Raw genomic sequence first — 23,104 nt, 5'->3', positions numbered from 1 at the left:
TCTGTCTACCTGTGACTCTGAAGTGGAAGGATTTGCCCTCAATCTGTCTCCCTGACAGACTCAGTTCAGGACTGGTAGATAGGGAATCAAGACTGGGTCCTACTGAGCTGTAAGGAGCTAGCAAACATCACATCTAGTCGAATTCTGTTAATAGAGAACTAAGCAAGTAAGTCAAGGACTGAGAAAATAATAACTGTGCTGTTGGGTATTTATAAGAAGCCAGACTCATTATCCCTAGCTGTCAGAACATCTCAACAAGGTACAGATAAGAAAATTGAGAGATCAGAAATTAGGAGGTAGGGAAGCTGAGATTTAGAGCCAGGTCTGTTTTGTTCTAGAGTCCATGCTCTATCCTGACTTATGCAGCTCTCTGTATATGAGTGATTCCGGGCTCACCCAAACCCACATGTAGGAGTTCTGCATCTCCAGTCCAAGCAAGGAAAGCAGTGGTTCTTGTTTCCAGAAGTGCATAGGAGAGCAGCTAAAACTATAATTTCTAACATTAGGGGAAGGAACTAAGGTTAGTGTCTCCAAGGAGGGAAAGGAGCAATTCCTAGTGGAGGGAGATAATCTGGAGTCTAGGTCTGCAGAGTCTAGCTTGGTGCTGGAGAGGGCTGGGGGCCTGGGGCCGAGAGAGCCAGCCTGGTGCTGGGGTAGGTTGAAAGCCTACATCTGTGGTAATTGGCCTGGCCCTGGGCCTGGTTGGGAACCTGGGTTTGCAGGGCAGGAGCGGGGGCTGACTTGGAGCCTGGGGCTTGGGAGCTGTCCTGCACAGGGGTGAGCTGGGATCCCGGTGCTGCAAGAGCTGCCTGGGGCCTCAGGAGTCACCTGGGGCTGCTGGAGCCAGTAGGCATTGGGGTGAGCCCGGGGCCTGGTTTCGCAGAAGCCCACAGGGAGCCACCTAGGGCCGTGGGAGTCATCCTGGTGCTGGGGTCTGAGGTGAAGGCGGCTGCTCCCTTCACTCTCCTTCCACGGGGAGGGTCCTCTCTCCATGTTTGGGGGCCTGGGCTTGGGGGAGGAGTGATGGGGATAATGTGAATCTATCTTTCCTATCTTCCTCACTGCATCTTTTCTTATTTCTATGCTTTACCCAGGTGCTGTAATCCCTCGCCTGGAATCCTTGGCTCTGTGAAGGTAAATATTTTCATGCATGGATAATTGTTCAATTTGATGTGTATTTTTTTTTTTTGGCAGGGGCAAGCACTAGAAATTCCTATGCCACGATTTTGCTGATGTCAGTCTCCCATATAATAGTATTCTAACTTTATCATATTCAACCACAGAATTGGATCTATAACCTATTTTAATCTCTTGTTGCTATTAAAATTTTCACATTTATTTCTGATTTCTTCCAGCTAGATTATAAACTCTGTAACAGTTAATACCAGGCTATATAATTTGAATTTCTTATAGCATGTAATGCCTGCATTGCTTTGCAGATTGTAGGTGTTTAATAAGTGTTTGCAGATTGAGTGATTCAACAGAAAAAGCAGACCTCCAAAATTTTTCCAGAAGACCAAAATGAAACAAACCCCCAAAATCTCAGTACAGAAAGCAAATGTCAAGTGAAGGCTCAGACTGCTTTTCCAAAGGGTTCTCTTCCCTGCAAATGTCTGGATAACATATAGGTGAGAAATTTTTACTTTGCCCATTGTTTTGAGAAAATATTGAAGAAAGTAAGAAAATCTTCTAAAAATCTGTCACTGAACTTTTTTTTTTTTTACTTTTGCAATATTAAATAAGTTCTGTACAATTTTACATGAAAGGAAATGAGGAAAGCAGTCATAATGTTTGGGAGATAGACACTTATCCTTAGACTTGAGCAAATCACTTGAGAGCTGGACCGTATTATAATTAGTTTCAGCTACTACCTAACTCCCAGACTATCCAGAATGTGGCAAAGCCTGGTTGAGCAGGTCTGCAAGGCACTTTGATTATGTATAAGGGAAGAATTAAGATTTAAGAAATAAGAATTTTGGACTTGCTGTTTATTTGATTAGTTAGATTAAAATAGACATTTTTGCCAACTTGAGGGAGAGAACAGGACTGCTCCAGCAGATGGTCCAAGTGAGCTTCAAAAGGAACTTGTCTTGGCCTTGTTTGGAATTATTCCCCTCTTCCTAGCATTCTGTTATGATGGGAGTGGAAGAGCAGCAGAGGTAAGGAACTTCCTGAAAAATGTTTTCAGGGATTCCAGAATTTAAACTTTCATTATTTGTCCTGGGTATGCAAACAGTTGAACAAAGTAACTGTATAAAAATTACGTTCAAAGTACAGTGATGAGAAGTTAGTTCAAATGGTTTTCAGTGTTACGATTGACCTTTCTGTGACATTAAGCTCATTTTCCCAACAACCAATTATGACATCAGCTGTGGAGCACTTTGGGCTCCCATAGACCAGGTGCAGTGTAAAGAAAACAGCTCAGGATATGGGCCTTATTATCCTTTTTGTCATCTAGGCATCACCAAGTTTCCCCATCTGTGTTCAGGCCTGACCACTCATGCAATTTTTATAGTAGCAAGTGAAAACAGTTTGGAAATTTCCATCTTGAAGGCCAATACCTCATGGAAAACTTCGAGAAGTATTTTATTTATGAATAAAAACTCAGTTTATTAACATTCTTAGTATGTATTTTTGCAGCTTTTCTATTTCATTAAATAGATTATCCTTTAAAAAAGTCACTTTTCTGCCAGGCAGGGAGCAGATAGAAGGTAGAGAAATTTAATGTACTGAATGCATAAATTAGCATAGATTAAAAACAATAGCCTTTTGCTACTAGTGTACATGGACTGCATTGTAGAAAATAAATTAAGCAAAAATGATTAAATAAAAACATGTCCACCACTGTTAACACCTTACTATGTCTTCTGGAAAATGTATATAAAAATTAAATAAGTATAATAAATATTCATAATAAATATATATATAACTGTAACCCAATAATTTAAATTTAATATTTAACCAAAGTCAAGATGTTTTTTAAACCTTATCTGATAATGTTTTACCCCTTTGAGAGTTAGATTAAATTGACATTTACAAACAAGAAAACCAGAGCACAGCCTGCTTCTTCGAGGGCAGAAGTGAAGAATAGATTGCAAGTGAAATTCCTTTTTCTCTGTTATGTCACCTGTTCAATGTACAGATAGTCTCCATAATCACCATTGGGTAGTTAGAATCGCTGACCTTCAAAAAATGATAGGGAATATACTGAAGATACTCAGGCAGAAATAGTTTCAAACGCTGAGAAAGCACAAGATTGCTTAATGAGAAGAAAACAGGTGTTGCTGTCAGAAGCAGTTATCAAACCTTGTAAAGCCTTACCCATTAGAGAGTACCCAGCACCTGTTATTCTCCCCTGAGAAGGCCTCTTAGTGACATGCAGATATGAGTGCAAAAGGAAGTTGCCAGGCTGCAGGACCCATCCTTGCATGCTTCCTCTCCAGGGTCCTTAAGGCCACAGGGGCATATCGATATGAACCTTGGAGGCTGCCCTGGAAAGACTTTTTAAGATATTTCCAGCCTAGGAACTCTCTTCTGGGCAGGCTCTGAGATTAAGACTTTCCTTTGGGGGTTGGTGGGGGGAAGGAGACGGCGTTCCAGTTGGTGTGTCCTGAGCAGGTCAGAACATTCAACAGTGGTGAGGCTCTTCAGGACCTCTGAGCCAGCAGACTCTCTGTTGCATTCACAGTGTGTCCACTTCCAGGGCATTCTGGAGGCACACCCCACACCCAGAAGGAACATCTACAAGTATAGGAGTATATGTCAAACCCAAAGGCTCTCTTGGGTATGAGCTAATTTCTTTGTATCAGAACATTTAGATTCCTATTCTTTCCCCTTCCCCTGGAAATTTATTAAACATTAATCAAATGCTCACATGGAAAGTTACAGGTCAATGATTTTTCAAAGAAGAGTGAATTAATGTGAATTTCATATTGCTGTTATAAAATAATATATAAAGAGGATGAAAAGCAATCATCAGAAACTCATGTTGTCTGATAACACAAATTACATTTACAGTAAAGGGGATAATACACAGTTACTGACATGACTAAGGGTTTAGGTGGAATTCATTAAATTACTTTTTTAAAAATAAACTTTTAATTCTAGAATAGTTTTAGATTTGTGGAAAAGTTGCAAAGATTGTACATAGGGTTCCTATCTATCCAAGCATCCAGTTTCTCCTATTAACATCTTACATTTACATTTATACTTATAGTATTGTACATTTGTCACAACTGATGAACCAATATTGATACATTATTATTAACTGAAGTCCATATATTATTCAGAATTCCTTAGTTTTACCTAATGTCCTTTTTCTGTTCCAGAATCCTTTCCAGGATACCACATTACATTCAACAGTCATGTCTCCTTAGCCTCCACTTGTCTGGAACAGTTACTCAGAATTTCCTTGATCTTGATGACCTTGACAGTTTTGAAGAGTACCAGTCAGATATTTTGTAGAATGATACTCAATCAGGATTTGTCAGATATTTTGTAGAATGATACTCAATCAGGATTTGTCAGATGTTTTCCCCCATGGTTAGCATGGAGATACGGTTTCTTGAGAGGAAGATCACAGATGTAAAGTAACATTCTTATCATATCCCATCAAGGGTACATGCTGTTAACATGACTTACCACTGATGATACTGAGCTTGATAACATGGCTGAGGTAGTCAGGCTTCTCGACTATAAAGTTACTTCCCCATCTCCCTTTCATACAGTAATCTTTGGAAAGTAAAAGCCCATACTTAATGGGTGAGGAGTTATGTTCCACCTTCTTGAGGGGGCAGTATCTATATTAATTATTCTGAATTCTTCTGTACAGGAGATTTGTCTATTCTCCCACATTAATTTATTTATATCAGGATGAACTCATGGGTATTTATATTATACTTTGTGTTACAATACAATACTACTTCCTATATTTTCTTGCTCAAATTGTTCCAGCTTTGGTCATTGGGAACTCTTTCAATTGGCTCTTATACCCCTTCTGTGTGTGTGTGTGTGTGTGTGTGTGTGTGTGTGTGTGTGTGTGTGTGTGTTTGAGAGAGAGACAGAGACAGAAAGAGACAGAGAGAAACATAGAGAGAGAGACACACACAGAGACAGAGACAGAGAGATAGACAGACGGACAGAGAAAGAGAGAGACTGACTGATTTTAGCTCTTACTTTCTGGCACTGTAAGATATCCCAGGCTGGGCTTCCCTGGTGGTGCAGTGGTTGAGAATCCGCCTGCCATTGCAGGGGACACGGGTTCGAGCCCTGGTCTGGGAAGATCCCACATGCCGCGGAGCAACTGGGCCCGTGAGCCACAACTACTGAGCCTGCGCGTCTGGAGCCTGTGCTCCGCAACAAGAGAGGCTGTGACAGTGAGAGGCCCGCGCACAGCGATGAAGAGTGGCCCCCGCTCGCCACAACTAGAGAATGCCATCGCACAGAAACAAAGACCCAACACAGCCATAAATAAATAAATAAATAAATTTCTAAAAAAAAAAAAATATATATATATATATATCCCAGGCTCATCTTGTATATTCCCTGCCCAGTCTAGAATCGGCCATTTCTCCAGGAAGCCTGGGTTCCTTTTATTAGAGAATGGTATTAGAAACAAAGGTCTGGGTGCTGGTGTACTGATTACCACTGGGGTGTTTTTACTTCTAGGTGCTCTCAGTTTGGAAATATATGAGTGTATGCTGCAGGGGAGCAAAGACTTGCCCTCTATCCTCCTGGATTGGATAGCTGTGTCTTTGAAATAAACTGACAACAGGCAGATTAATAGGAGACAAGGTATACAAATTCATTAAATTTTAATATTTCATGCATGGGAGCATCACAGGGGAAAAAAAATGAATTAACCCTCACCCTGCCAATCGGTGAGATTTGAGAACTTATATACCATCTTAATAGGGGAAGCGGAGTGGGGATGTAGGCAATTTAGGAAATGATTTTTAGGAAAGTTGAATGGGCTCTTAGAAGAATGGGAGATGGGAGGTATGATGGTTTGTGACAAAGTGTGTCTGGCTGTGGTGTCCACTAGTCTCCTCCGCTGTGATAGGTGTCAGCGTTCCCTGGTTGATGAAACTCATGTCAAGGGGATTTATGACTGAGTTCCTTTTAGAGCATCTGTCTTTAGTCAGATAAGGGGAGTTCAGAGAAAGCCTCCTCTGCATTTGCTGCTTTTCAAGTGCTTTCGGCTCAAAATAATCAATGTACCAAAGTGGTATATTTTGGGGTGGCATGTCCTGAACTCTTTCAATACTAAGCCACTGCATATACTCATATCTATACTTATTTCTATCTTTATTTATCTGTATCTATATTAGGCTAAACATGAGTTCATACTGATGTTCCTTGTTCCGTAAAGAAAAAAGTTGGCAACAGATGGTGTCTTGCAGCAAGTTTCCTTTCAGTCTTGCTATGATTATATGTGCCAAATCTATGAAAAAAAATTATTGTCCATTCTCTAGGCCTCCTCTGAAGATTAAATTGTATTGAAAAACATGGTTCTATGAGGCACAAAGCCCTGGATAGAACTGGAAGCTCGGTCAACATTAGAGGAAATAGAAGAGTCGGGCAGGTGGAGCAACAACCTTGCTCTTTGACTAGATGGCGATGAAGAGATGAAGTACGTAGTTTAGAAATACTTTGAGGATTCACTAGGATCATTTTTTCCTGATGTGACCACTTCTGCTAGGCATTGATGCAGAGAAGTGACTCACCTAGTAAAGAGGTAGTTTTCACAGCAGTTTGTCTTACTTGCTTTGGCAGAGATGAAGCAGCAGCACCTAGCACTAGTAAATGATATCAGTAAAGCACCTGCAATTTAAAACAGGCATGGAAGTTCAGGCCTTTTTGTGTCTAAGTCTTTCTGCATTACAAAAATAATGTCTTCTTTGTTAGCCTAGGTCTTTTGCAAGTCAGGCTGGTGGAAAAAAGCCTGTGTCATCGACTTGAGTGTCAGTGATATGGCAGGGGAAGGAAAAGCACAGTATCTTTCCATTACAGAGGAAGGAGATTGTGATGATTAGGTAGCTAGGCATGGAGCTCTCAAGAAATGTTTCTTACAAGTTGAAAAGGAAGAAATGCCTGAGGAGAGCTCTATTTTGCCAACATTAGCTCTATCTGAGCATCTTATAAAAATACCTGAAAGCATAAACTGACAGTTAAGGAAAATGTGGGAGAACCAGTTTTGAAATGCACTAGGAGATGGCACTAAAGATATGCCATAGTTTATTATAAAACATTCATATCCATAAACATCTGATTTGAGGAACTTTCACTTTTCAGGTAGGGAGAATACTTAAAAGGAAAGGAAGTATGAAAGAGAAACCCAGGGTGGAACAATGTAATTGAAGATTTACTACAATAGAAATTAAGATCCTGATATGCTTTTAGCATGTTTTTACAGACTAAAAAGATAAGGCTTCATGAACAAATTAATAAAACTCTTTTAAACACTATATATTAATAATCTTTACTGGCTTATACTATCTACCTGTGTACAGAATGTATCCATGTATGTACTGGATTTTTTATGTGAGAGTACTAGTGTTCAATTATATATATCTTGGTGATAACATTTCTAGTGCACATTGAAAACGTAATATAACATATAAACCAACAGATTAGTCTGAAATTTCACTTTGGAATCAAAGCAAGATACCGTTTGCGATTCTATAAACATAACATAGTACTCTTGGCCTATGCAATGGAGTAAAACTTAGAAAAGTATTTTCAGAATTGATTTCATTTTGTAAACTGTGCAAATCCACAGCAGAATTGTGTATGCATTGGTGAGTGTGATTCTGCACCTAAGTTTACTAAGGCAAAGGAGCAATAGAAAGTGCATGGTATTGTGGTAAGCAGGTGGTTAGAGAAAACAACGTCTCGTTAAGGAAGGTGTGGTTGCACAGAGCATATTTCATTTCTATTCAAGTCTTTAGGCTCTTGAGTCCTTATTTCTTTTTTTTGATTCCTTATTTTTATGACCATTTTGATTCATGAAGCACTAATAGTTGAAATTAATAAGACATATCACAGAAGATTTCAATCATGAAGAATTGTGAACCATAGCATTGTAATAGAATTCCCTTGTATTTATCTATCTTTTGGCAACAATAAAATACTCATCTTTTATGGCTCTGAATGTATCCATGGATAACGAAGAATGTCCTCTCCTATGTGTGAATGTTTATATTTAATGACTAGCGTTTATTGAAAGCTGGCTATGTGTAAGGCACTACGATAAGATACGCGATAAATTTATTCAGCCTTACATAAAATTACCCCGTTTTACAGGTGAGAATCTTGGAGTTTAAAGAGATGTGGGTATGACTTATACAAATTATGCAGTTAGTAAATGCAGAACCAAGTCTTAAATTCATGTCTAACACAAAGAGATCTCTTTATCTGAAAGTCTGTATGTTTTTCTAAAATTTTTCTATAACCAAAGGGGGAAATCATGCCTAAACAATGCTATAGTTTTAGTATGTAACTGGCTTGGGGCCACTGTCTTGCTTGATCTTGCTCACTCCTAAAATTCCAGGGATAAAAATAGTAAGTAAAATTACTCTTAGGGGCCCCCAAAATATTCTGGGCCAAGACTGGAGAAAGTTCAAGTGCCTACTGAATTACCAAATTCAGCTGCTGAGACTTTCGTGCTAAAAATAAATAGAAAAGCCATGATTAGGGCCAAATCTCCAAGTCATAAATCAGTTGCAGTAGTGTGTTGGGGGCAAGGGGACTATGGTTTCTTTACAAGTGAGTTCTGCTCTGCCATTGAAAATTTTATTTTAAACATGTTCCAAAAGTTTGAGGATTAAAACTGCTTTGGAACTTGGGAAAGGGGCCAGAAAGCACAAAACACTTACCTACATCTAGGCTTGAACCTATCCAGCTCCCAACACACGCCCTGATGGTTTGTCCTGATGTCTTGTAGGCACTATCTGAGGGACTTATTAGCATAAATTTTGGCGTAAGCAGTTTACATATACAAAATTTCATAGATTTCCTACTCCTGATTTTAAGTAATGGGACTTTCTGTCAATCATTTGCTCACCTGTTTGTAATAACTTCAAGCCTTTTTCGAACTCTGGGCATAGTGTTTAGTCAACTAAAACTTTATCATAATTGGAGACCTGAATCTCATAATAGAAGCAGGCAACACAACAGAATAAAGGCGGTACCCATTTTTAAATTTTTTAACCTATCTTGACCAATGAGTTTATTACTTAAATTAGTCATCTTCATACTGTACTCTGAAGAGTGAGGTTTTTGGAAGTGACTCAGGGATCATGGAAGACGAGGTGAGAAAAGAATAGAGTCTACGTGGATGCTGTGTTGTGCTGCTCAGATCCTTCCTTCAGAACCAAAGGTTCTCTGATGGCTGCTGGAATGCTGCTAGATGACAACCCCCAGCTGTCAGTCCTCTCTGGTGGTTACCTTTGGCTGAAGAGGGCTCCCTTGTCCCAACTATAGGTCAATCCCTAAGGGCCATCCCTGTTTGGGAGCACCCGGTAGAGTCACTGAGGCCTTGCTGTGACTGTATTGAACTGCCCAATCCTGCTTCTTTTACTTCCTTCACAGGTGTTGATCCCAGAGCACTCCCTAATAAATTTCCCACATGCTAACGTCTTCCGGGAGTCTGCCTCCCAGGGAACTGGGACCTACAGCAAAATCAATTAAAGCAGCTCTGCTTTTATCATTTATATATATTGGATATTTATGTAAGATTTCACTTAAAGCAAAACAAACTAAAACCTTTGAAGGCCACTGATCCAACAATTAAACAATGTTTCACCTTATATGAAAAATCATCATTATGGTTTTGTGCAAGATTAATTTCTGCAGATTAATCTTTCCAAACCAACATCTAAGGAGTGTGTTTTCCTTTTGTAATTGTTTCTTCTTAATCTTTATTTGTATGTTACATTTACACATATACTCTTGTGCCTTTTAAAAAGCTGAAAATACATTAAATAATAGACATGAATATTTTTTATATTACATATGTAAAACCAGGAAAATATATAACAAGCTGTCATGACAGACCAGAGAAGGGCATTCAGTAGATGGCACATATTCTCAAATATTGAGCTTTTACATATCCCACTCCCCTAACCCCACAAAAATAATTCTTAAGATTTTGTCTTAAAGCAACTATGGTATAAATAAGTATTTTCATTCTTCCCTTTAAAAAAAATCTCACATTAAAAAATATACCATCAGCTAGCCTCTTGTAATACAGGGGTAAACCCATAACAAAAAAGGTCCATGGTCTTGTGGTAAAAGTCACTATATTCTATGGTGCTTTGGAAAACTAGCAAAGAAATTTCCAACTGATTAACTTGATGAAAGGTTAAATGATAAAACTTTAGCTTCTGATGTGTATAAAATAGATGACTAACAAGAACCTGCTATATAAAAAAATATATAAAATTCAAAAATTCAAAAAAAAAAAAAAGTCCAAGATGGTACCTGTTAAAACTATGCTATGGTCCCACCTTTGAACTCGGCTCCCCTCCTCAAAAAAAAAAAACCCAAAAAACTTTAGCTGCTGAAAAGATAACAATTCAAATTTAATAAGCACACGAATGACCAAGTTCTGAATCTTAGCAGGCTCCTGCTAAGCTCATTCAATAATTCTAATTTACACAGTAGTCAACAGAAAGAAGAAATACAATTTGGTTGTTATTGATCTAGATTTTCCCACTACTCTATTGCCTGGGAAGCCATACATACATCAGGCCTTGGCTTTCTGCTCCAGCAATATGGATGAGGAAAATAAACAAGCTGTTTTCACTCTCAGGTGACAATTTCCAAACTTGATGTGGCAGCAATTAACTGACAAGTAGAACACAATATAAGGAGTCAGAAGGGAGACTCAGAATGCAGGGTTGTGAAAGAGTATTATTTATTAGAAAGAATAACAAAGTATTTATTCTGGAGCCCAAAATACCAAGCTTACATACTTGACAATTCCTGCTCACAATTCTGAGATTTTTAGAAAATTAAAGTTTAGTAAATAAAGGTCTATTGAAAAATACTGGAAAAATATGAAATTCAGGTAACATGAGTGACCCTATGCATTTTGGAGAAACAGTGATTCCACCAAGCACAGCACTGAAAATACATTTTCTCCTAAAAAAGGCAAGCATATAGTAGCAATACTGTATATGTATGCAAATAACAGCAATATTCTTCCATCAAAAGCGAATAAACTTTATAAATGATAACATATCCATCAATCACTCTATGCACAATAAGTACATTTTTGGAGTCAAAAAACTCTAAAGTATAACCAACTCTAGATCTTCTGTTAATGCACTCTGGGGAGAGCATGAATAAATGAAGCTGATTTATTCATTTGACAAAGATTTTGAGCACATACTGTATGCCAGGCATTGTTAGGCAGTGCAGTCATGAACACGAGAGACATGTTTTCTGCGGTGTGAGGCCTATTGTTTAATGGAAGAAGCTGACCATAAGCTTTTACAATATATCAATAGCATGATAAATGCTGATAGGGGAAATACAGGGTTCTCTGAAAGCACGTGAAGTACCAAAACTGGATCTAAAAGAGTCAGAGAAGTTTTTCCCGGGGACGCGATGTCTAAATTGAGGCGTTACTGTTTTGGATATGTTGGTCAGTTTGGTAAGGAGGAGTTAAAGAAAGAAGGTTAAGTATGCACAGAGTCATGGAAGGCAGAAACACATCACTCAACTGAAAACAAAATCAGTATAGTGAATCTTGGAAAGAGAAAGTGGAAGTATAGAGAGGTGAGGCATGTAAGAACCAGTTCATGAAGGACCTTGTAAAACATATTAAGGAGTAAGGATTTTATCATAATGGTAACAAGAAGCCATTGAAGAGATTTAGGCCGAGGAGATTAGAGTCACATTTTAGAAAGATTATTCTGATTATAAAGTGGAAAAACAAAGGCAGGAGACCAATGAGGATTCTGAGATAGCAATCTATGGATGGTGGTATGGACTAAGTGATACTGGGAATGGAGAGAAGTGGAAAGATTAAAGATATTTTTAGGAAGTAAAAGAGCAGGGCTTGGTGACTGGTTACAATGTGGGCAGTGTAGGAGGGGATTTTGTCATTTGCTGAGACTGGAAACATAGGAAGAAGAAAAAGTTTGGGAGAAGGATGCTGAGTTCCTTTTTGGACATACTAAATTTGGGGTACTAAGGGATAAGCAAGTACAAATGTTGGGCAAGCAACTGAATGTATGAATCTTATATTCTGTATGGAACTCTCTGAACTGGAGATGTAGACTGGAGAGCTGTTAGTATGAAATGGTAACTGAAACCATGGGAGTGGTGATATTGCCCAGGGCAAGGTGTAGAGTGATGAGAGAACAGTCAAAACACCAAAAATTAAGGGTTGGGCAGAGAAATAGGACTTACAAAATATACTAAGTCCAGCAATAATCCTGAAGCCATAATTTGTACATTAGTTTATATTCTCCTTGGTCAAGTCCAGTACTAGAAGTCCTAATAGGTATGAAAGTCTTATTTGATTTTTTTCTCTTCTTTGACCTTGTAAAGCCATTAATTTGCAATGAAAACATTTAAAATAAAGTGAAATCAATAAACTTTTATAAAATAACTCAAAATAATCACAAACCAAACAAACAGTCCTTTATTGCTCAATACCTAGCTTTGATTATTTTGAGGTTAATACTTTACAACAGACCTTTACTTATGTTGTAATTTGCCCTCCATCAGTTCTGTAACTGTTTCTTATTTCCTGATCATCTGGATAGTCTTTAATGGATTTGCAGATTAGTGATAGCCCGGAGAGATTTTCTCTGATCAAAACGTGATTAAACAGAGATATATGTTGGTCAGAAGACACCATGGTCCATAGTTCCCACATGGAAAAGATGCAAATACAGTTTTGAATGGGTCCATGGGGATTTCCCTTAATATGCTTCCTTTGTATTTGTAGGAGTAGAAATGGAAATGTGGTCTCTAGAGTGGCTGATCAGTGATGTGCTGGTATATGTTTAACAACTGGCTTGCCAGGAAAAAAGAGCCCTGATTTGTTGTGTTTGCCAATTTTTATAGCGTAAATACTGCCCCCATACTCAGTGACAAGCTACCAACTTGATGTCACTAAAGGCAGAGTAGGGATAAAATGTATGCAGTTGGCTGTTGCAAGCCAGTGCAAGCTGGCTCCAGCACACTACTGGACCAAGAATGATCTGACTGGTGCCTAGGAATGGAATAATACCTTGTATATGACAGCTTAACATATGAGACAACTGAATTCTACAAAACAGAGTTTTTCCCTTAATGAAAATTGATTTATTCATCTATAGTCAGTTTACTTGTAGGTCTTGACCGTTTCCCTTTGAATTGAGGGCTGGTGGTATGAGTGATATATACACTAATAATCTAGTAATGCAGCCCTGTAACTTCTATCTCTTTATTCATAGCAGTACTGGTTTGTAAAACTGGCTCGTATCTGAGATTGAAATGATTGAGAATCATTTTTTCTCCTCCCCCGCACTTTTTTTTGGCCGCACTGCGCGGCATGTGGGATCGAACCTGGGCCCCCTGCAGTGGAAGCATGGAGTCTTAACCACTGGACCACCAGGGAAGTCCCTGAGAACTATTTTTGAACAAATTCCTTATACCAGTGGTCCCCAACCTTTTTGGCGCCAGAGACCGGTTTTGTGGAAGCCAATTCTTCCACGGACAGAGTGAGGCGGGCGGCAATGGTTCAGGCGGTAATGGTTCAGGCGGTAATGGGAGCGATGGGTCAGGCAGTAAGTAGTGCGTCGCGGCAGAGGAAGCTTTGCTCACTCGCCCGCTGCTCACCTCCTGCTGCTCCTAACAGGCCCCCTACTGTACCGGTCTGTGGCCCATGGGTTGGGGACCCCTGCCTTATATCATGAAGCAAAGAAATGACCAGTTTCTTTTCATTTCAAGATATCAGTATAATTTGCATTCTATTATATTTCATAAGGGAAAATATTTTATTTCCATCAAATGAGCAAAGTTTGTTTTTTCCCTATAAAAGCAAATAATTTGATGGTATACTGCTCTAATAATATATGCAAAAAGAATAGCAGCAAAATATCTCATTTCTTTATAGAATTTAATATATACTCTATTAACAGCAGTGTGCAGATGCATAGTATTTGACAGTATACTAAATAATTACAATTAAAACTTACTTTTAAAATATTTTCAATATTAGGCACTGGTGGAACCAGAGCTTTTATTATGCATACTATATCTTTTTACATTCCAAAAGGAAATTAAAATTCTTAGTAGTATTAGAAAAGAAAACACTTTTTAATATTAAATGCAGATATACAAAATCTCATGACTTCTATTAAAAACCTCTCAATTCTACTGGACACAAATAAAGACACCTTTTCAAATAACTCGCACTTATGCCAGGTTCTATAAAATATTCTATAAAAATATTACAAATCCAATAAAAACACAATGATATAGTACAAAGTCTTTTTTTTAAGTCAAACTTTAAAAGTTCTGTATTTATACAAATGCACAATACTTTTTAGTGCCCTCTGACTGGTATTGTTGGTTCAGGATGATCTAATTTTAGAAATCTAAATTGAACATTTTCATCATTTTTCTGCTTTGAAATGGAAGACACTGAGAACTTATAGAATAAATTTTAAAACTAGGATTGGATAAAAACTTTATAAAGTAGAATAGTAAACACATTACACACTTTAGTTATTGCCCTGCCAAAGATAAAAATGCTCCATTGTTCCATTTTTCCTCTATTTAACTTAAATTTCTAGATAATTATCTTAACTACCTATCCTTTGTCTACATAGAAAGTCTTTCAGATGAAAGTGTAAAGATTTTAGATTCTCTAACAAAATCCAAAATATCAGTAAGCCATTTTCATTTTCTAAGTATATTGAAAGAAATGCTTATTTCAATATAAAACCCCAAAGTGCTGAATTAAGACACATTAATAACATGCCTGGCCAATTACTGTTTTGGCTTTAGCCTTAGAGGAATATTATACAATTGGCTGCTGAGTTCCAAATTTAAGCATTTGTTTTTATACTGTAATACTGTACTTTCTAACACAGGTATCAAAGAAAATGAGATGATTTTTTTTTTTTAAAAAAAGGAATAGTAAAGAATTTCAGCCATAATACAAATCAATTTGGGGGGAAAAATATCCACGTCAAGATAGGAAGTAGATTTTTAAAATCTTAGAATAATTGCTATAAAAGAACTATAAAATATAAATTTCTGAAAAAAATACACTGAAAATGTCTCTCTAGGAAAAAAATACACAACTGGTTAGATACAAGAAAATATTCATTACCATGGGGTACAGCCAACTATGAACCTGGCCTATGAGACTTTAAAAACTCACAAAAAGTAATTAGCACCAAAACTGTTTAAAACTTCAAATGACATACTGAAGTGATTCGAAGCCCAAGTATTACATTATAAAAAAGTTACATTTAACTTGGGAAGTTTCCCCAGCAATAATAAATATATTTCTTTTCAATCTTTAGAAAATGTGCTAGCTTTACTGATTTTCATCAAAATATTAAGGTAGTATATAGAAGTTATCATTTACATTGGTTTGGGCTAAGCAGGGACAATGGAAATTCAAATTATTTCCCAGATAATATGGGTTTATTTGGTGGGGGTAGGTGGGGATCAGTTCTCCAATTACAACTTATTTTTAGCTCCTTGTTTCATCCTTTTTCTTCTAAAATGTTTTAGAACATTTAGAAGAGTGAACAGGGGAACATCCCCTGCTCACTTTTTGGTGTTATTCAAGATTTGGCATGGGAATAGGAGTGTTTAAAAGTGGGCACAGATCACAGTAGTTAAGAGTTATGAATAAGCTACAAAATATATATTCAACCCTGTTATAATCGAGTTGAGTTTAATTTTATAACAACATCAACTTATAAATTTAATTACAAAACAGCACACAATTTGAAACAAGGCAAAATTTTCAGCCTTTATGCGGTGAAATACATAACTTCACTAATTACATATATGGCTGCCAAATGTCAGTAGTTCATTCGGCCATATTTTACTGTTGTACATAAATAATGACAAGGCAAAGAATAGCAACTAGTCCAAGGGCTGGTAGGCCAAGGAACCACAGCATAAGCCAAAAGAAAATGACTATTACTGGTTCTACAATTTGTTCTCCAAAATACATCCTTGTGAAGCCCATGTCGATGAGGCTTTTGTTCAGTTCACCAAAAAGTGTTCCCATCTTTTTGTAGTCATCTCCAACAGGCTCGCCAGTGGCGTTTTGTGATTCTTCAATATCCTTAAAAAAACAGAACAAGACAAAACAAAACATAAACATAAAATGAGAAATAGGTGAAGGTCTTTAAGAATAATGACTATCTCATAGTTCTTCTTTATCTTCCAAAGTATGTACTGGGCATACTTCTGATAACCATTCAATAACACTTGGGAATGTTCCTTTTGATTGTCATAAAAAACAACTGTGTCTGTGCCCACCTTTCAAGAATATGAAAAGCACTGATTTATTGATTTGTGTGGACTCAGCATTGACTGGACACTCAACTACTAGAACACTGATTTACAAGATGAAGGAAGTAGCTGATTCATTTCCATTCATTTTCTAGTTGCCTGGAATTGCACAAAGACAACTTCTTTTTTAAAAATTTATTTATTTATATTTATTTTTGGCTGTGTTGGGTCTTTGTTTCTGTGCGAGGGCTTTCTCTAGTTGTGGCAAGCGGGGGCCACTCTTCATTGCGGTGCGCGGGCCTCTCACTGTCACAGCCTCTCTTGTTGCGGAGCACAGGCTCCAGACGTGCAGGCTCAGTAGTTGTGGCTCACGGGCCTAGTTGCTCCGCGGCATGTGGGATCTTCCCAGACCAGGGCTCGAACCCGTGTCCCCTGCATTGGCAGACAGATTCTCAACTGCTGTGCCACCAGGGAAGCCCAAGACAACTTCTTAAATGAAAAATCATGTTTGTATTTCTCTTATCAATGACCGTGATTTCAGAACAACCTTTTTCTACCAATCTCCTGTTTTGAGGCAGGCTCTGGATTGCTCTGTCCTGGTAAATAAGCCTTTTTTTTAGTCCATTCCTTTGACACTAAGACTTTAAGGAACCCAGCCTCAGCTGACTGGAGCAGGGCTTGCTGCTACTATTGAGCCATCCTCAGCTATTACGGCTGTGATCTTTCAGTTTTAGCTGGGGAGCTAAGAAGACTTCAGTGTAGGTCCTTGCGTAGTTTCCTGTCCAAATTCTATAGATGTCCTAAATGTTTCTTATTAATCTCATCAGGAGAAACATATAGTTTCCAAATAGGAATCATTTTGTAAAATAAGCCCAAAAGTCTACCTAGATATCAGTCGCCTAGAAAATGTCCATCTGTACCCAATTATAGATACCAAAAATTAAGTACTATTTCTATTACCTTTCAGTCTTATTCCAATTACGGTCTTTACGGTCTTTAATTAAGCTACTATCTCTCAGCTTCAACCCCACCCTTTGGAATTCTGGAAACAATCTGTCTCCCTGTTAGGCTCTGCCAATAGAGGAACTAGAGAGACATTGCACAGCTGGAGGAGGAAGGGATTTGCTCTTTCCTTGTTTGCCTCTCATGGGTTTCTTGATCCTGTCAGTCTCTAGTGATAGTTCACTCTGGCAGTAGTAGGTCCTTCCGGTAGCAGCCACTGATCTCAATTTAGTGGCTTCCCAACACTTGCAGAACCAATCTCAATGTGCCTTCTTGAGACACCAGATCAAACTCGTGGGTTCCTTTTCCTCAGATATCTGGTTCCCAAGGCCTATGGTGTCTCTCCTTTGAGCTCAGAAACACCAGCACCAGGTGAGCAGTGATCGGTTCTTGGAGGTCTGAGTTTCAGCTGCGTGGGATGGGGCCTTCCCCAGTCTTCTCAGTTTTAGTATTCTACCTCTTTTCTTTACTCCCTCAGGCCCAGGAGTGGTCGCTGCTTCCTGCTGTTACTATTTGTGGCCCTCTAGCCTACTTTAGTGCAGTGGTTTTTAAAATTTAGCATAAGTTATGATCCCTTGGAGGGCTTTTAAAGCATGGATTGCTGGCCCACTGCCAGGGTTTCTGATTTAGTAAGCCATGAGTGGGGCTTGGAGTCTAAGAATTTGTACTTCTAGCAAGTTTCCAGGGGATGCTTATGATGCTGTCTTTTTACCATCTTTTGAATATCACTGCCTTAATGTTTTTGCCTTTTCTATTCTTCAATGCCTACTTAACAATTCTTTATATTAGATTATCTTTGTTAAAATAATTGGTATAGTTTCCCTCTCTTCACTAGCCCCTAATGCAGTCACAAAAGAAAAACTGTCATGTAGATGACATAGTTGTAATTATAATTTATTAAGCCTAATTTCTTTTAGGAGTGATGATTCAAATCAGTAATTATTCATTGAACATATACTTGCTCATAGTAGGTGCAAGGTAGAAAATTACTCATGTGTAAAAAGAAGACTTTGGGTATAGGGTTTCACATAATAACAGGTAAGTATTAAATGCCATTAATTTTGCTGTCTATGCCAAAAAAAGTTAATTAGCTTAACTTGAGGCACTCTTCAAACACATGAATCAAACTTAGATTCCTTTAGTAGAAAACAAAGCTTAATCATTTCAGTAATCAATACGTAAATAACTAAAAATATTTTTTCATTTAAAAAATGCCTTATTTTCTGTTCTACATATACAGTTTAAGGAAAGAGAGTGAAAAAATCTAATTTTATTTGCAATAGTCAGAAAAAATGATTTTCAATATGATTTTAAGGTGGTGTTTTCCCATATAACAGTAATTTGTGTAGCACACAGTGTCATTGGTGTTGTGGAAAAATGAGACTCAAAGGGGCATCACTGTTAAGTCTATATTTTAAGCTTAAGCCAGAATTATTTTTGAGTTAACAAGTACATATAATTTAATAAATTACTTTTGGATTTCCATTTCTACCAAAAAAAGAGAAAAACCGAATGTTGTAGAGACATCTGGAGAGTTCAAATCTAGTCTCCCAACACTTCAACTGAATGACCTTGACCAAGTTACTTCATTTTCCTGAGCTTCAGTTTTCTAATCCATAAAATGGGATTTATATGAGCCCCTTTTGATACTGATAATACCCTCTTGAATTATAATTTATTTGTTAATCTTTCCTTATTTTTTGTATTTTAACTTCTAAATTATTTTTTCTTCACTGATGTGCTGTAATCAATTTTATGTTTCTCAGCTTCTCATACTTTTCTATGTGTTCCATGATAATATACTATATTAAAAAAGAAAAACAAAAATCTTGTTCTTGCCTGAGATTAAGGCTTTCTTTTCTTTAGGATAGAACTTGAACAGTTCTTGATTTAGTTTGTAATTCTTCTGGTCTCTCAACTCTCTCTTCTACTCCAGTGTCTAGCATTGCTGGTATCATTTTTGGCCTCTTTTTTTCATTTATTTTATTAAAGTTTTTCTTCTTTTTTACCACCTCTAATTTCTTTTAATCTATGCACTTATTGTACTTTGGGGTTTTCTGTTGTTACTGAAGATTTTTAAGACTTTTTCAGTATTTTTGTGGTTTTAGTACAAAGCAAGTACCCTAATCTGAAACGGTTCTTTCTGAAGATTTCTTTGAATTCTTTTACGAACTGTTTGTGGGTTTTTCAGGGGAAGAAGTAGGTGTTGCAAAGCTTAGTTAACTCCTAGAGGCCAGGTGGGGAGGCAGCAGTTAATCATATCATCTCAGATCCTGGGAGCAGCTGGGGGGACTGAGAAGGGAAGTAGAAGGCCCAATAAGGACTGGCCTAGGCGTGCTGTGGCAGCCTGCCACTTCTTTTTTTAATATGAAAAATTTCAAACACACAAAATTACAGAAAATAGTACAATGAACCCCTAAACACCTATCAACCAGATTAAATACTAAAAATTTGCCACTTTACCAAAGCACTTCTTAATCTGGGCAATCTAAAGGAGAGGAAAAAAGTAAAGTCACTAGAAGAATGCCTAAAAGCGGCATATGTTCACAAATGAAGTTCTGTGGAAACATCAAAGATATCCAGCAATGAACTGGATGGGGGTTTGAATAATCCTAGAGGAAAGACACTTAAAAACATGGAAAAGAAAATAGGCAGCATTCTTAAATCACTGGCATTACAGTTAATCTCATTACAGTATTTTCTGTATCAGTAAATATTTGTTGAATAGATGGAGAGAATTTATCATGTGTCTGGCAAGCATTAAAGCAATATCTTGATAGGTTTTCTACCTGCTCCACTTTTTGCCAAACAAAAGATGGTCCTATTTTTCCAAAGTATTATTTATTATAGTAATCTCAAAACAATGTATCAATTTTTATGGAATTAGCAGTCTTTTTTTGTTGTGGATATTAATAAGCATCCATTCACTCTTTCCTCTTTCCTATTAGAACCTTAATCCAGTCTGCATTCTTTATGTGAGGAAAATCCCATCTACAGCTTCAGAGGTGATAGGTCTAAGAGTAATCCCCTTCCCTTTACTAGAAGCTGGCTTTTGGAAAGGCCATGTGATCTACTTTGGAATGATGACTTTTGTGGGTTTTCTGGGAAAATTCTTCCTAGCTCTTCTGATACAGCTTTGGAAAGTGATCCTTCTTCTATTTCTCCACATATAGACCTTAAGTAGAGAGAATTTACTGTATTTGTATTAATTTTCTATTGGTGCCATACAAAATTACTACAAATTTAGTGGCTTAAAACAACACAAATGTATCACTTTATAGTTCTGTAGGTTAGAAGTTATGTCAGCAGGACTGTGTTTCTTTCTGAAGGCTCTAGGAGAGAATCCATTTCTCTACCTTTTCTAGCTGCTAGAGGGTGTCCATATTGCTTGGCTCCTGGTCCCCTTCCTCCGTCTTCAAAGCCAGCAATGTTGCAGCTCTCAGACCATCCTTCTGTAGTTAACTTTTCCCTCTGACCACAGCAGGGGAAGGTTCTCTGCTTTTAAGGACCCGTGTGATTAGGTCTAGTCCAGTTAGATAATCCAGGATCATTTCCCCATCTCAAAGTCCTTAAATTTGATCACATCTACAAAAATCTCTTTTGCCATGTAAGGTATCATATTCATAGGTACTAAGGATTAAGATGTGGACATCTTTGGGGAGGGTGGGGAGAAACCATTATTCTGTGCACCACAATATTTAATTTTAAAATTATTTCTTTATATATCTATTTCTCACTATCTTTGATAGGGAAGGCCAAGTCATTAAAGGCAAAAACCATATCTTATAGTTCTAACATGAGTACTTAGTATAGTGCATTGTGCCTGGCCCATTGTAGGCTCATAATAAATATTTGTTGAATAAACAATAGAAATATTCTATAATAACATATCAGGTAAAAAAACTACTCAAAAAATAAAAACAAACTTTACATGTAACATAAATTATTTTATTTTCCCATGAGTACAGTTGTGAATTTGTTCAAATATTTATAAATAAGTTCTAGATTTAGATTATAAGATATGGGAGCTGTTAGCTAAAATTCACATGCTCGGTTCAGTTCCTAAACCACTGTATTTTAAGAGCAGAGGCTAATATGAACGGATGAGTTCTTGAGTCCTTGACTCACTCTCAGGTATGTGTAATTTTCAGAGTAATAGTAGTGGTGGTACTATTGTTAACGGTATAGTAGAACAGCTAACACTCAGTACTTACTATGTGGCAGGCACTGTGTTGTGCATGCATTCTCTTGTTTAGTCTTTCCAACAGGCTGTGAGGGAGGCACTATTATTTTCCCCATTTGCAGATAAGGAAACTAAGCTTCAGGGGAGTTAAATGTCTGGCCATTGACTTATACTTAGTAACTGAAGGAACTATGATATGAACTTAGACATTCTTACTACAGAGACAACACCATTAATCCCTATGTTATACTCCCTCCAGTTATTATTATATTATTAATAGCTAGCAGCTGTCTAATGCTGCAGAGAGAAATATTGATCTCTGAAAAAAGACAAGCTATGTAAGCACATTTTCATTTTTCATAGAAAGAGTACACTTAACATAGTGAAATCAACATCAGTATCTTTTTTGCATTACATCTTTTTTCAGTTTACACTTGAAGGTGAGTTTATGAAGCACAAAACTTGCTCAAATTTTAATTTTCATCTTATATAAAGATTTAAACAAGGTAAAGCTATTTGCAGCAGTTTAGCAAATTTTTCATAGCCCTTTCAGTATTGACTAGAATTCAGATTCAAATGTGAGAAAAAAAAAAAGACTCCAAGCAAGAATGAGGAGATAGGCTTGGCCGAGTTGCAATAAGGCAAAAATCCAACCAACCAACCAAACACACACACACAAACACTTCACACATAAAATACACCAATGCAAAAATGCAGATGGCATTTCCCCCCTGTTCTAACATTAGTCACTTTGTGTCTTTGTCAAATTTTATTCTTTGTATGTGAGGTCCCAATGGAGGAATATTTGTCAAATGTACAGTTTCCTTCATGATCATATGATAGTACTGACTATGACATGCACATTAAAAAATGTTCTCACTGGGGCTTCCCTGGTGGCGCAGTGGTTGAGAATCTGCCTGCTAATGCAGGGGACACGGGTTCGAGCCCTGGTCTGGGAAGATCCCACATGCTGCAGAGCAGCTGGGCCCGTGAGCCACAATTACTGAGCCTGCGCGTCTGGAGCCTGTGCTCCGCAACGGGAGAGGCCGCGATAGTGAGAGGCCCGCGCACCGCGATGAAGAGTGGCCTCCGCTTGCCACAACTAGAGAAAGCCCTCGCACAGAAACGAAGACCCAACACAGCCATAAATAAATTAATTAATTAAAAAAAAAAAGTGGGACTCCTGATATTCATCCCACTTAAAAAAAAAAAAAGTTCTCACCAAAATAGTGATATTATTTTTGTCCATGATTAATGACATAGGGGTGTTATAATTGACTGAAAATCCTTCTTTAAAAATATGCAAAATTAGTGATGAGAATTAAAGGTGGGGACTTCCCTGGCAGTGCAGTGGTTAAGAATCTGCCTGCCAAGGCACGGGACACGGGTTCCATCCCTGGTCCAGGAAGATCCCACAGGCCGCAGAGCAACTAA

The 23,104-nt window shown here is 37.7% G+C and overlaps 2 protein-coding genes and 1 long non-coding RNA gene across 6 annotated transcripts in view; 2 read left to right on the top strand and 1 right to left on the bottom strand.

Moving 5' to 3' along the window:
- The window catches only part of LOC309661338 (uncharacterized protein), a gene marked incomplete at its 5' end in the record, with an annotated part of 709,907 nt that overhangs the window by 46,933 nt on the left and 639,870 nt on the right, over positions 1-23,104 (top strand). For 2 of the 4 annotated variants that reach the window (XR_014263947.1, XM_082463079.1), the window contains one exon: positions 1,095-1,134. Of the gene's footprint in view, positions 1-1,094; positions 4,074-23,104 lie in introns of those variants that run through there. The other 2 variants (XR_014263948.1, XM_082463078.1) reach the window with 2 other exon arrangements.
- On the top strand, positions 5,046-15,702 carry LOC309661383. The gene is made up of 2 exons (XR_014264003.1): positions 5,046-5,200; positions 5,527-15,702. It is a non-coding gene; the product is annotated as an uncharacterized lncRNA (long non-coding RNA).
- FAM241A (family with sequence similarity 241 member A) overlaps positions 15,136-23,104 on the bottom strand; it is a 36,231-nt gene continuing 28,262 nt past the window's right edge. Inside the window, exon 2 of the mRNA XM_082463083.1 lies at positions 15,136-16,315. Within this exon, the coding sequence (XP_082319209.1) occupies positions 16,070-16,315 (246 nt within the window). The 3' untranslated portion in view covers positions 15,136-16,069. The remainder of the gene's footprint in view (positions 16,316-23,104) is intronic.

The sequence above is a fragment of the Balaenoptera physalus genome (genome assembly GCF_965194825.1).
Source record: "Balaenoptera physalus genome assembly, chromosome: 5".
In the NCBI taxonomy this organism is placed as follows: domain Eukaryota; kingdom Metazoa; phylum Chordata; class Mammalia; order Artiodactyla; family Balaenopteridae; genus Balaenoptera; species Balaenoptera physalus.
This window is presented reverse-complemented; position numbering and strand designations above follow the sequence as displayed.